The sequence below is a fragment of the Stegostoma tigrinum genome, chromosome 36, assembly GCF_030684315.1.
Source record: "Stegostoma tigrinum isolate sSteTig4 chromosome 36, sSteTig4.hap1, whole genome shotgun sequence".
Taxonomy (NCBI): Eukaryota; Metazoa; Chordata; class Chondrichthyes; order Orectolobiformes; family Stegostomatidae; genus Stegostoma; species Stegostoma tigrinum.
In genome coordinates, this window is record NC_081389.1 from 1616587 (window position 1) to 1632156 (window position 15570).

The 15570-nt window shown below is 42.3% G+C and overlaps 1 protein-coding gene across 1 annotated transcript in view; it reads right to left on the reverse strand.

The window, feature by feature from the left end:
* Positions 1-15570, reverse strand: part of cib2 (calcium and integrin binding family member 2) — a 147649-nt gene that overhangs the window by 109065 nt on the left and 23014 nt on the right. The window contains exon 2 of the mRNA XM_048520771.1: positions 15025-15059. Coding sequence (XP_048376728.1) covers positions 15025-15059 — 35 coding nt within the window. The remainder of the gene's footprint in view (positions 1-15024; positions 15060-15570) is intronic.

The window sequence follows — 15570 nt, forward strand, 5'->3', positions numbered from 1 at the left end:
CCAAATAACCAGAAAAGCTGCAGGTCCACAGCTGCCAGGAAAATTACTCTTTGCTATTCATCTGCTCCAATATCACTTTCCCAGAGAAAATAACCCATATTTCCCCCCCACACACTAACCCAGGGTTTGATGGCAGGCTCAAATGAATCAAGCTTACCAAATAATGGCATGATACCAGAAATAAAATCCAAAACAACTGCAGATACTGTAGATCAGAAACAAAAAGAGAAGTTGCTGGAAGTACTAAGTAGGTCTGACAGCAGCTGTGAAGATAAAAAAAATCAGAATTAACTTTTCAGGTCCAGTGACTCATCTGTTTGAGGAAGGGTCACTGGACCTGAAATGTTAACTCTGATTTATTTTTTCTTCACAGACCTGATGATATCTGAAATGCTCATCCCAACTCAAAGAAGGCTATTACAAGCAAGTTTCTTCAGGAACCTGCTTTACTCTCTTCATCAGTGAAATAACTCCACAGAGGTCAGTATCTCATCACAAAGTCACCTTTTATTGAGTCTGAGTCAGCACTCTGAGAGTCAGAAGCACTGACATTCCTCTTTTTATTTGTCAGCCAGGGCTCTCTGATTGGGATTATTAATCCAGGCCAATCAGGGAATTCATATTCAATGAGATCCAGCTGGCTGACCTCGTTACAGTGACATCACAGCCCCTTTAAAAAACTGAAGAGGGACTGTAAATGAAAGCATAAAGCATAAATGTGGAAACCTGTCTCTCCCTGGCCACACAAACTACATGTGGCCTGGCACCTGGAGTACTTCCTAAGTACGTAATTGCATGGGAGACTGCTGCTGCAGATCCCTAGTGGAAAAGGAAAGGACCCCTTTGCAGAGGAGTCCCCTCCATTGGGATCTCTTCCAATTGTATCTGAGAGGCAAAGATGAGCACGTGGAGAGTGCGGCAGCAACTACACCATATAGGAAATGCTTCCGCACCATTTTGAATAGCGTGGGGGTAATTTCCCTGACGTAGATCAGATTGTGGGCATTGCATCCCAGGGTATAGGCAATTGCACAAGGCCAATCAGCATCTCAGGAGCACAAAAGCTGACGTTTCGGCCACCCTTCATCAGAGGATGATGAAGGGTCTAGGCCCGAAACGTCAGCTTTTGTGCTCCTGAGATGATGCTTGGCCTGCTGAGTTCATCCAGCCTCACATTTTATTATCTTGGAATCTCCAGCATCTGCAGTTCCCATTATCTCTTCACAAGGCCAATGTTGAGTTCTGGATGCACAGCGGGGTTCAGATCGTCTGAGCCTAATGCAGGTATAAACCAATTAATTCTTGAGCAGTAGCACAGCCAAGAGCTTCAGTCGTGAGGCTCACAATGACTCAGGCTTCATATTGGGCATTGGCCAATACCATCTTGGCCAACTGCTCTGGCATTATCCAGTCCACTCTTTCACCATCCAACACATCTCCATCTCTGGAGAGGCCAGCATCCCAAGCCCTCTCCTCTGCCAGCCAACAGAACATATACTGAAACAGGAACTTATTCCCGGGCAGCAACACCCTTATAACAGCCACTACTTCCGCAGGGAGTGTGTCCAGGAAAGAGCTTGTGAGGAGGAAACAATAAATCATTGCTCCTGGATCAGCTTCTGGAATTCCCTCACCGAAGTCATTTTGGGTCAGCCCACAGCAAGTGGACTGCAGCGGTTCAAGAGAGCAGCTCACCACCACCTTCTCAGGGGGTAGCTAGGGATGGGCAATAAATGCTGGCCAGCAAACAACACCGACATCCCACAAATGAAAAAAAAAGCTCACAGATCCAACCCTTCGGTTAACAGCTGAATACTCTGACCAACTGTGCCACAGAGGTGTACACTAGATATTATTTTTTTAAAATAACCTCGCTAAACATGTTACTGCACACCTCTGGCACAGATGGGACTTGAATCTGGGTCTCCTAGTTCAGAGATAGGGGTATTACCACTGTTCCGCAAAAGCCTTCAATTCTCCTCCAAATCTGAGGGCTTGTTTTGTTAGCAGTAGTAGAAAAGCTAGCCTATTGAAAAACCAAGTAACCAATGTCAATTGTTAAAGGCCTTCTAGTTCATTGATGCACTTTAGGGAAGGAAATCAGCCACCCTTACCTGGTCTGGCCAACATGTGACTCCAGATCCACAGCAATGCAGTAACATTCACTGTCCTCTGGGCAATTACGGATCAGAAAAATTCTGGCCAAGCCAGTGGGGCGCATGTCCCATAAATGAATTTAAAATAAATGATGATTTAATCTTAACGTGAAGAGGCATTTGTCTTAACAACAAAATAGCAGTAATTGCATGATAGCAATAAATACAAGTTACATTGACTAGTTACATGTAATTTCAAAAAGTACAAAGAGCCGGAGATGACATGTTTATCTCCCAAAGGACTTCATGTTAAACTGCTGATTCACCACCCAAAGGCTGTATGACATCATCAGCTCAAGTAGAACTTGATGCAGCTTCAGCATTAACTCTTTCAGGACCATTACCTTATATAACAATCCCTGGGCCAAATCAAGGAGCTCATACCTTAAATGGACATTTCTGTTCTTGCAAAATATACCTGATAAAATTTCACATGAAAGCCTGGACATTGATTGATTGGACTCTTAAATCATATGATTAATTCTGATATATTTTATTTTTAAGTAATTTGCAACATTTTGATCCTTTCTTTTCTCTTTCTTTCTTCAATGCATGAGTGTGTGAATGTACGCTGTGAGCTGTTCCCAATAGGTTCCGAAAGCTGCAATAAACTCTTTTTTGTTTTAACCTTATAGAATTTACTATGAGTCTATTCCTAAATCGAATTTCACAACAGGGTTTAGAGAAACACACCATTGCCTATTTTTAAAAGGAAAAATATTTTAAAAAGCAAGTTAAAAACCAACCCACTGTACAGACTGCAGTGGAAATTTAATTCCATCTGTGATAAAAGAGAAACTTATCATCTTTCTAGTATCATTTTAACTAACATAAATAAAAAGGGTGCGCTCCAGATCATGGGGTCATTTAGGTAAGTGGCCAATGACACCAAACCAGAAAGAATATTGAGTGTGATGCTGCAAAATTGATCCTCTGACCAACATTTACTTTGAATGTAGCTGGGAGTGATTCAAATCTAGGAAATCCTAATAACTGTTTTCAAGGTTATTCAAAGTGTTGGGGCTCATTAACTGGGGAAGAAAAACTTTGATATTGTTGTGCTCCTGTTCTGTTTTCCTAACACAAAGTTATCACTCACATAGTGTTCAAGTAAATGACGTAGGTTCAGTTTATTTGAAAATCTAACATAGGTTTGATCATCAGACAGAATGACTCCAGAAGTTCTGTACCTGTAGTTACATGTAACTGCACCCAGTACAGTAGTCTGTGACCCCTAATGACTGCTAGTCACAAGGTCCCTGGCTGATTGGCATACTCTAGAGATGGGAAGGAACCAGGCCTCACACTTAGAGTAGTCTATAATACAGCAATCAAGGTAGCCAGAAAATAGAGAAAAGTAGGTTAGGCCTCGTTGGAAATTTCTTAAGGGAAACTGAACTTGTAACAAATGCTGCAGAGATAGTAGGAATTGCCGATGCTGGAGAATCTGAGATAACACAGTGTGAAGCTGGATGAACACAGCAGGCCAAGCAGCATCAGAGGAGCAGGAAAGCTGACGTTTTCGGTCTTGACCCTTCTTCAGAAATGAGGGAGGGGAAAGGGATTCTGAAATAAATAGGGAGAGAGGGGGAGGCAGATAGAAGATAGATAAAAGAGAAGATCGGTGGAGAGGAGACAGACAGGTCAAAGAGGTGGGGTTGGAGTGAGTGAAGATGAGTGTAGGTGGGGTGTTAGGGAGGGGATATGTCATTCCAGGGAGGACGGACTGGTCAAGGAGGCAGGATGAGGCTAGTTGGTAGGAGATGGGGGTGGGGCTTGAGGTGGGAGCAGTGGAAAGGTGGGAGGACAGGTTGGGGAGGTGGGGACGAGCAGGGCTGGTTTTAGGAATGCACTGGGGGGAGGGGAGATTTTGAAGCTTGTGAAGTCCACATTGATACCATTGGGCTGCAGGATTCCTAAGCAAAATATGAAATGTTGTTCCTGCAACCTTTGGGTGGCATCGTTGCGGCGCTGAGGAGGCCCAGGATGGACAAGTCATCCAAGGACTGGGAGGGGGAATTGAAATGGTTCGCAGCTGGGAGGTGCAGTTGTTTGTTGCGAACTGAGCGGAGGTGTTCCACAAAGCGGTCCCCAAGCCTCCACTTGGTTTCCCCAATGTAAAGGAGGCCACAACGGGAACAGCGGATGCAGTATACCACATTAGCAGATGTGCAGGTGAACCTCTGTTTGATGTGGAAGATCTTCTTAAGGCTTGGGATGGGGGTTGGGGGGGAGGTATAGGGGCAGGTGTAGCACTTCCTGCAGTTGCAGGGAAAAGTGTCGGGGGTGGTGGGGCTGATGGGGAGTGTGGAGAGGATGAGGGAGTCATGGAGAGAGTGGTCCCTCCGGAAAGCAGATAAGGGTGGGGAGGGAAAAATGTCTTTGGTGGTGGGGTCAGATTGCAGATGGCAGAAGTGTCGGAGGATGATGCATTGGATTCGGAGGTTGGTGGGGTGGTAAGTGAGGATGAGGGGGATTCTGTTTTGGCTGTTATTGCGGGGAGGAGATGTGAGGAATCAGTTGCAGGAAATGCGAGAGATGCGGTCGAAGGCGTTTTCGACCACTGTGGAGGGCAAGTTGCGGTCCTTGAGAAATGAGGACCTCTGTGATCTCGGGAGCAGATGCGGCAGGAGCAAAGGAATTGGGAATAGGGGATGGCCTTTTTGGAAGAAGGTGGCCTTTCTGCAGTAATTAATGCTGGTGTTGCAATGGCACTTACATTCCATGAAAGAATAAAATACACAGACTGAATGCAGTTGATTTGCTCAGAGTTGGGTAGAGGTTTCACAATAGTCACTTTAACCAATTAGTTCTCACAGTTGATCTGATTGTCAGAACTGAAGGAAAAGCTAGAAATAACCTGCATTTATAAAGCAATTTCCACCACTTCACAAAGTACCAAAGTGCTGTACAGCCAATCAATCATTTTAGAAATTTAGTCACTGTTGTCAAGTAGGAAATAAACACTATATATGCAAAGATTTAATCCATGGCTTTTAGAATGAATTAGGTACAATTACAGAAGAAAATAGATACAATTAGTCCCAGACCAGCAGAGAAAGAAACCTGAAAAGTATAAAGAAATGATTGGACTCAGAGTTAGAAAAAAAAGAAACCATTTGGAAATGTTTTTAAAAAGATTTAAAATGTGATTTTTAAAATATGGAACATTTCACTACCTAAAGAAGAGAATCCAGTTTCCTTTCTGAACCAGATAGGTTGATAAGTTCACCATTATCATGGTGTTAAAAGAATACTTAGACTATTGATAATGAGAGTGGCACATTTAAAGGGCAATTAATGTCAAAATCTATTAAGAATAACAAACAGGCTTTACATAAATAGGCTAAATGTGAAATGTTTGTATAAAGCAATAACTTTACCATTACATTTTTAAGATTCGCCATTCATAATAGATGTCTTTTTTGCTATCAGTCACTGGTCAATTTGCACATTAATAATTGTGTGTACTATTTGTGTCACTTAGTTTCCAGCAATATCCAGCAAATTGTAACCATTGCCAGCATGAGTCAGAACTACAAAAAGCCATCTATATGATATATGCCATCTATAGTTTAAACACAACAAATATATTACAAGGCAAGAGATTTTCTATTCATGTTGATATTTAGTGAATATCTCTTGTTAAATATACCACTTTTAAATCATATTTGTGCAAACATGAGAGGAGGACAATTTTTTCCATGCAGTGAGCAGTTAGGTCAGAATGCACTGCTCAAGACTGTGGTGGTTATTTGTAAAGGAAGGTATTGCTGGGTAATGGGAAGAATGGCAGGAGGTGAACCCCTCATTCAGAGATCTAGCACAGCCACAATAGACTGAATGGCCTTCTTCAGTGATGCTACAATTCTGCAATTTTCCAAGTGTTATTTTGCGAACTCTTGATTTTGCTGGTTGCTGTTAGCATTAACAGAGTATATAACTCATTTATGTTTCATCTGACAGTGTCAGAGAGAGAGACTGAAATTTTCAAGCAGAATAATCTTTGTCTGATTCCACCAACAATCAAGCCATGAGTGGACATATTGGATTTCTCATGCTAAGGACTGTCTGGAGCAGCTCTGTAGCTAATTACTCCCAACATTTGCCAAAGAATTATAAAGTCTATCATTCCATAAGGTAGTCAGACTAGAATTCTGTTTCACAATGTTTAACCACAATAAATCAAGATTCGAAAGACTTAGGAAGTCTTTTTCTGATCTGATCCCACCTTCATTACAATGACACAATTGACACAATGAAAAGATTTTCATAGGATGTCTCTTGGCAGCCAATGACTTCAATGTGAAGCAGAGGAAACTCTCCGTTGGTTGAAGTCAAACCTGGCACAAATGTTATAGTCGCTGGAGATCAGTCTCTCAGTTCTAGGACGCCTCTGCAGGAGTCTCTCAGGATAGTATGTTGGGCCAACCATCTTCAGCTGCTTCATCACTGACCATCCTCCAAGCTAGGGTCAGAAGTGGGGATGTTCACTGATGATTGCACAATGTACATCAGCATTTGCAACTCCTCAAATACTGAAGCAATCCACATCCAAATGCAACAAGACCAGGAGAACACCAGGTGTGGGCTGAGAAGTGAAAGTAACATTCATTCCATACAAGTGCCAGGCAATGGCCATCTCCATCAAAAGAAAATATAACCATCCTGATCGCTTGACATTCAATGGCATCACTATCACTGAATTCCATACAATCAAACCTAGGCGGCTACCAAGACCAGAAACTGAAATGGGCTAGCTATATAAATACAATGGCTGCAAGGGCACTTCAGATGCTAGAAATCTTGCAGTGTTTAATTCATCTCCTGACTCCCTAGAACCTGTCCAACATCTACAAGGCACAAATCAGGAATGTGATGGAGTAATCCCTATTTGCCTGGAAAGCTTCAGCTCTATCAACACTCAAGAAGCTTGATATATCCAAAATCAGAACAATCTACTTGACTGGCACCATATTCATTCCTTTCACCACCAATGCTCAGTTGTGTCAGTGTGTACCCATCTCCAAGGTGCACCTCCGAAATTCACCAATTCGCCTTGAACAGACCCTTCCAAACCCATAACCTCTACCACTCCAAAAGATGAAGGTGGCAGAAACATGGAAAAACCACCACCTGCAAGATCCCCTCCCAGCCACTTGCCATCCTTAACTAGAAATGTATTACTGTTTGTCACGGGGTCAAACTCCTAGAAGTCTCTCCCTATCAACATTGTGGGTGTCCCTACACCATGTGGACTACAGCTGTCATGATGGCAGATCACCACCATCTTCTCAAAGGCAATTAGGGATGGGCAACAAATACAGGCCTAGTCAACAACAGCCACATCCTGTGAATGAATGTAAAAAGTGTAGTCACTGTTATAATGTAGGAAACATGGCAGCCAATTTGCGCACAGCAAGCTCCCAAAAACAGCAATGCAATCATGATCAGCCAATGCTTATGTGTCATGTTGTTTGGAGGATACATGTTGATTGGGACATTGAGGGAAATTCCACTGCTTGCTTTTGAAATATGTTCTAAGAATAAAAAAAGCCACTGAACTCTTTCGGAGCAAAAGGGAACCCAATATGGAGTCAGATAATGACAGTATTAGCATTGACCACACATCAAGCAGGGAGGATTTACAGATCTATGGTGATTGTTGGCAAAGTTACAAATAAGCAACAATGTAAATGATGCAGACAGGACTGTACACTGTAATTGCACTACTCAGTCTGATAGCTTCGACTGTTGTAATCTTAACCCACAGAATCCTGAGATGTTAAACCCAGACTCCAGTTGCTCTGTCTGGAGTCTCCTTGCTACAGAAAGGATGTTGTGAATCTTGAAAGAGGTCAACAAAGATTTCCAAGAATGTTGTCAGGGTTGGAGAGTTTGAGCTATAGGGAGAGGCTGGGGCTATTCTCCCTGGAGCTTCAGAGGCTCAGGGGTAAACTTACAAAGGTTTATTAATTCAGGAGGGACATGGATAGGGTAAATAGCCAGGGTCTTTTCCCTGTGGTGGGAGGGACCAAACCCAGACGGCATAGGTTTAAGGTGAGAGGGGAAATATTTAGAAGGGACCTAAGGGGCAACTTTTTCTCAAAGAGAGTGGTGCGTGTATGGAATTAGCTGCCAGAGGAAGTGGTGGAGGCTGATACAATTATAACATTTAAAAGGCATCTGTCTGGGTATACAAACAGGCAGGGTCTAAAGGGGTATGATCCAAATGCTGGCAAATGCCACTAGATTTATCTGGGATATCTGGTCGGCATGGACAATTTAGTCTGAAGGATCTCTTTCCCAGCTGTACATCTCTATGACTCTACGACTATAAAAGATCCCAACAACAATTCCAAAGAAGAGCATGAGAGCTTCATGATATCTTGGATAATGTTTATCCCTCATTCTCAAAACCAGATTATCATTATATCCTTTCTGCTTATAGACAGCTCAAGTCAACAACTGTGCTTCTCACATTGTTACTACAGTGACTACACTTCCAAAAGCATTCCATCAGCTGTTTTTGGACATTCTGAGAATGTGTAAGAAATAATCCAAATGTTCTTTCAATGTTCCATGGCACAGAAAATAGCTGCTCAGCCTGCTCTCATTTGCACGAAAATGGTCACTGTCTAATACCCAGTCCTGTAGAAAGTCAGAAAGAAAAAATGAGACAGAAGGAAAGGAAAAAAGAAAGACGGACAAATAAAGAAGTCAATGAAAAGGTAGAGAAAGAGGGGAAAGTAAGAGAGAGAAAGGCGAGACAGAGAAAGATAGATAAAGAGGAAGATGAAGGGAACAAGAGACACAAAGAGTGCACAGAGAGAAACAGAATGAGATGATAAAGGGCAAGAAAGGAACAGAAAGATTTTGAAGGAAAAAGAAAAAGACAGGGAAATGAAGAAAAATTGAGAATGTGAAGGAAAGAATGAAATTGAAAGGAGAAAATGAGGATGGATCAGAAATGACCCAAATGTGAGAGACAGAAGTTTTGTGCAATATTTTATAGAACAGATTTATGTATTTTACTGTCTGTTCAACGAGGTGTGGGGCTCTGCCTGGACGAAGGCCATTATACAGGTGTTCACTGGCCTGAAAATGTAACTCCAATAAAGGATGGATACAGACGAGAACTTCACACAGTGCATTGAAAACAGCAGACCCCTCTGACCCAGTTGATTGAGACTGTCTCTTAGAGATTAAGATGGAAAAATCCAAAATATCTGGGGAGATAGTGATGCCTTTGTTCATTTTCATTTACATCACAGAAGGAGCCATTTGGTCCATTGTGTGCATGCTGGCCAACAAAGAGCTGAGTACCCTAATCCCATTTTTCAGCTCTTGGCCCATAGTCCTCGAGGCTATGGCAATATAAGTAAATATTAAAATACTGCTTAAAGGTCCTAAGAATTTCTGACTCATCCATTCTTTCAGGCAGAGAGTCCCTTGACTCTCACCACACTCTGCTTCAAAGATTTTCTCTGCAAATATGCTTTTAGCCTTCTACTTCTTACCTTAAATCCATAGCCCCGGGTTGTTTACGTCCCTACAAGTGGAATAAGTACCTTCCTTTCCACCCTGTCCTCCTCATAATGTTATACATCTCTGTGACGTCCCTCTCAACCTCCACTGCTCCAAGGGAAACAATGCCAGCCTGTCCAATCTTGCATCACAGCTCAGACCCACCAGTCCAGCTGTATCCTGTTAAATCTCCACTGCATCTTCTCTGGTGCAATCACATCCTCCCTACAATGCAGTGACCAGAACTTTACACAGCATTCCAGTATAGACCTGACCAGCATTTTATGCAGCTCTGGAACAACCTTCCCTGCTACTCTGTTCTATGCTAATAAAGCCAAGGACCCTATATGCCTTCTTAACCATATTATCTACCTGCCGTGCTATCTTTGGGGAGTTCTGGCCACCAACGTCCCTCTGATCTTCAGTACTTTCTAGGGCCCACCATATAGTAATGTAATCTCTTGCCTTGTTGGCACTCCTCAAGTGCATAACCTCACACTTTTCTAGGTTATACTCAATTCCCACTGCTCTGCCTGACTGACCATTTAGTTGTTAACTTTCTGAAGTTTTCAGCTATCTTCCTCACTATTTATCATACTGACCAATTTTCACACCATCTGTGAACTTCTTGACCATACAATCTACACCTAAATCCAAATCATTAATGTACGCCACAAAAAGCAAGGGACCCAGCAGTGAGGCCTGTGGAACCCACTGGGAACAAACTTCCAGTCACTGAAACATCTCTTTACAATCACCCTCTATTTGCTGCCTCTCAGCCAATTTTGGATCCAATGAATTGCTTTGCCTGGGTTCCCTGAGCTCTTACTTTCTTAACCAATCTGCCATGAGGGACCTTATCAAAAGCCTTGCTGAAGTCTTTGTAGACCACATCAAGTGTATTACTCTCAACAAAATCTCAATTGATTTGTCAAACGTGACCTGAATAAATTCCTTAATAAATATATTCACAACTGCCTGGATTCAATAAGCATGGTGTCTGCTGGTGTTAGGCATGTTCCAGAGAAAGCATACTCAATGCGGCTTGTGGCTTTAAGTCCCACTATCCAGGCTTGAGTATCAAATGCTAGGTACTCCCTTTTCATTAAGATCCCAATGGGAGACTGATAGTAAAAGTAACAGCCTATGGGATCTAAAGAAATTTGGCAAATTGGGTCCTTAATTGGCTGAGTGGCAGAAAGCAGAGAATGGTGATTGAGAGGTTTTTTTCCCCTACCTGCGAATCTGTAACCAGTGAGGTCCCAAAGGGATCAGTGTTGGAGCCCTCGATGTTTGTGGTTTATATAAAACAATTTATACTTGAAAATGGGAGGGTTGATCAGTAAGTTTGCAGATGATAAAAACTTGGTGAGGTGGTAAATGCTGAAGAGGATAATCTTAGAATACTAGAGGATATAGATGGGCTGGTCAGACAGTAGCAAATGGAATTTAATTCAGATAAATTTGAGATAATGCACTTTGACAGGACAAACAGGTAGAGGAATACATGATGGACAACAAGGTCCTGAGAAGCACCAAGCATCAGAGGGACCTTCGTGTCCTTGTACACTGGTCTGTTGAGGTACAGGTGGATGAAGTGGTTAAAAGGCATCATGGATACTTGCCTTTATTAGTAGAGGCGTTGAGTTTAAGAAGAGGGAGATCACACTGGAACTGCATAAATCATTCATTTCAGCCACAGATAGAATATGGTGTGCAGATCTGAGGTACACATTATGGGAGGGATGTGATGACACTGGAGAGGGTGCAGTGGAGATTTACCAGGATGTTTCCTGGGCCGGAGGTTTTCAGTCGTGAAGAGAGATGGTCAGAGTGGGGTTATTTTCCTTAGGGTATAAAGGAGATTGAGAAGGGACATGATTGAGATGTACAAAATTATGAGGAGCATGGACAGGCAGACAGGAAGAAACTTTTCCCCATGATGGACGGATCAATGACTGAGGACAAATATTTAAGGTAAGGGTCAGAAGGTGTAGAAGGGATGTGAGGAAAATCTTCTTCACCCAGAGAGTGTTGGGAATCAGGAACTCACTGCCTATAACAGTTGTAGAGGCACAGGCCCTCCTTTCTATTAAGAAGTACTTAGTTGGGCACACAAAGCTTTAAGGAAGCATTTCTTTAATTTGCAAAATTAGAAACGACAAAGATCTGAGTGTGTACTTAATTCACTTTTTTCTAACTGGTGGGTCAAGTGGTTGAAAATGGGATTAGAATAGTTAGGTGGTTGCTTTTGACCAGCAGGGACATGATGCGCAGAAGGGCCTTTTTCTATGCTGACCATGACTCTATGTAGTCCAGAGGGAGTACTGCATTGTTAGAGATGACAACTTTCAGAGAAGACACACTGTCTGTCCTCTCAGATAAATGTTAAATACCCTCCAAATGTCATATAGATCTGGATGTGGCTGTGGCTGTGAGCTTGTGAGAAAGAGAGGTTTCAGGATTACAAAATAGTAACCAACTAAATAGTTTATGACTAAATATGAAATAACTCCACACAGGCCAGTATCTTCAACAGCAGGGTCAAATGAGTCAAGCTTTCCAAACAATGGTGTGATGCAAGCAATGCTTACTCCAACTCAAAGGCAAGTGATCATACAATCCCTACAGTGTGGAAACAAGCCTTTCGCCCCAACAAGTCCACAGCAACCATCAGAGCATCCCACCCAGACCCATCTCCCTATAACCCATCTACTCCACACATCCTTGAACACCATGGGCAATTTAGGATGGTCAAGCCACCTAACCTGCACATCTTTGGACTATGGAACAAAACCAGAGCACCCAGAGGAAACCCACAGAGACACGGGAGAATGTAGAAACTCCACACAGACAGTCACTCAAGGCTGAAACTGAACTCAGGTCCCTAACACTGTCAGGCAGCAGCACTAACCACTGAGCCACCATGCTACCTCAGTGTTGCAAGCAAGTTTCCTCAGGACGTGCTATACTATCTTTGCTACTCAAATAACTCCACAGAGGTTGATATCCCAGCACCACGGCACCCTTTATTTACATATGGATAGTCCTTGACACTGATCCAACACTATGATTGAACAGTATGTCTGACACTTCTGTTTTTATCTGTCAGTCAGGGTTCCCTGATTGGGCCAAATTAACAGACCCAATCAGGGAACTCATATGCTTTGAGGTCCACCTGGCAGACCTCATTACAATCACTACAAAATATTTTGTGAATATTCAGACATCAAATCTAACAGGGGATTTTCCAGCTACCACCTTCAGCAAAACAACATGAAGAGATGGGAAAAGTTGTGGAGTTATTGGATACAATGCCTACATACAGAGGAGGGAATGGGCAAGCTGGAAAGTTGAATGAAACCCCAGTAAGAACCAACATCATATGGACAAACAGGAAAATAGAGAATAAAATTTGGCAAACATTTCAGTGGGAGGCTGAACGCAACTTGAAGTTTCCCACAGAATCTATCATTTTCAATGCAACAGATCATTGGGATTACCTTGGAAGGGCCCATATCACCAGGCTGTCTGCGAGCCTCACCTTCTAACCATCAGTGCTTTGTCTTCTTTCCTGTCTCCTTCTGCATTCTGTGAGATTTGGGTATTTAGTTTTTGATTTCCACATAGGGACGCTCCAGAGGATCAGGGAGTGATTTCTCCTGAGATAGAGACTGGACCAACCTTGGCACCAGAAGTGGCCTCCTCCTTCACTCTATGTACAGGGTATACTTCAAAGTATATGATCAGTGTTTCGATACACCTACACCAGTTGGGACTGTCTCTTCAACCTGTTTCAGACTCCAACTGAAGAGCTGCTTCAATTACCTATCAGAGCCTGGTTTGAATAGCCAGCAATCCCACTGATCGGACAGAACATCACTTTGCACCAATTTATTTGGCTCTTCTCTGCTTTAGTGAAGCATTTCTTTCATTTTCAAAATCAGAAAGGGTGGAGATCTGAGCGAATAATTGATCTCCTCTTTTCTAATTGATGGGTAATACTGGAAAGGGCAATATGCAGTGTGCTAGTTAGTGCGCTGTGCAGTGGAGGTGTAATATAAATTTGTGTAAAATATTGAAAACATTGCTATGCACTAAATGCACAGTGAAATTCCACTCATGAAAGTGTATAGGTTTGGAAAAGAGGTCCACTTCTTTAAAGATTTTTGATTCTTAAGTCTTTTTAGATGCACAGATAAAGGGTAAAGGGTAATTATATAAGGCTGGCAATAGGAAAGGGTTAAAACCAAGGATAATGGGGCAAAGCTTGAGTGGAGATGTTGGATAGGAGTCTGAAAGTATAAAGAAGAGTTAATATTGGAAAATATTATAAGAGCTACCTGCATGATGATATCATCTGGATTTGTGGGCAGAACAGCTTAAGATCTTAAACTTCTTTGAAGTTTCTGTTACAATGTCTGCTGCTGGTAACTAACATGTAATAAACTAGATCTTATTAAAGCCCATTGGGATCAGACACTCTTTGAGTTACAGCAGGAAGTGCTTTCCTCTCCTACACTAGACCAAGCAGACCTTGGAGTCTCCTACTTTTAAAAAGGTTGGTGGTAGTAATTCTAGTCTGTGGTGCAAACTGAATTTAACTCAGACTACCATCTACACACAGACTTGCGGTTAAAAGGCTAATCTCACCCAGTGAGGGCACTCAAATACAAATCACCAGAGATTAAAATGGGAACTGTAAATCACTTGGAGCAGACAGACCATTAAATTTGACAGAATGTAGATATACATATATGTCTCCAATATATTGTACTCTTGCCATTGAGCCAGCTGTTTGGTATGTAGGTCCCACTTCAGAGGGAGTACTGCATTTTCAAGGGCGCTGTATCCAGACTTTGTGTTAAACTAAACAACCTCACTGCCTCCACACCTCCCACCACCAGCATCTGACTTTTCAGATCCCGCTGTTTGCTGGAAGAGAAGGTGGGGTTTTTTTATTCCCAATGTGATATTAAAGACTCTGATTAGTTGGTGCAAAATTCTGTACCTGTTTATAGAAGCTAATTGTGTACAGTTTGGCTGCTGCTTTAGAAGACGGACCACACTTCAAAGTTGACAAAGTTGACTATAGAGCAGCAACATTCTAAAGTCCTAACTATAGGCTCTCTCTTTCAAATGAAGGCATTCGTGAACAAATCTGCTTCTGAAATATAGACAAACTGAGAGGGCAGCAATTAGCCTTATCAATTTGGCTGCCTGTCAATCTGGCAAACATACAGACCTGTTAAAGCTTATTGGCTATCAGATTGGGAATATAAGAATCTCAATACACAGGAGAGCCACAAACCCACAACAGCCCAGTCAGGTTACCACTCACCGAAGGATCTCTTTGCGGGTAAAAAATGTGCAGTCCTGTAAGAGAGAAAACAGCAATTTTAGTTCAACTGTACTGAGGGAGTAACCACAATATAATGTCTCTTTACTGGGGAAGCCCATGCTTTTATGAATGACTGCACACGGCAGTCAACATCCACAGCCAGGCGCCTAATGGCAGGTCTGTCCTTCAATTGTTAACGATTCAGATTTATTGCACAGTAATCAATATTAGCTCAGTCACCCACATTTCAATAGGTTGATTGTTAAAATTACCAATTTGCTCAATGGCCTTTGCCACAAAAGATAATTTGGTTTCTTCTTTATTCAATGGTTCAGCCACATACCAGCAAGAGACATTGGAACAAGATTATCCTGCTTTCACAGAGACTGTGCATGTGGAATAGGAAACCTGCGTATCACTAAATTAGCCTTGTGTGATATGCCATTGTTTCCCAGGCCTCCTTATCAAAACCACACAAGGTTGATTGGTATTCCGACTGGGCACAGTCAATAGTCCTCACAAATCTCTCAGAGTTACCCAAGGTTT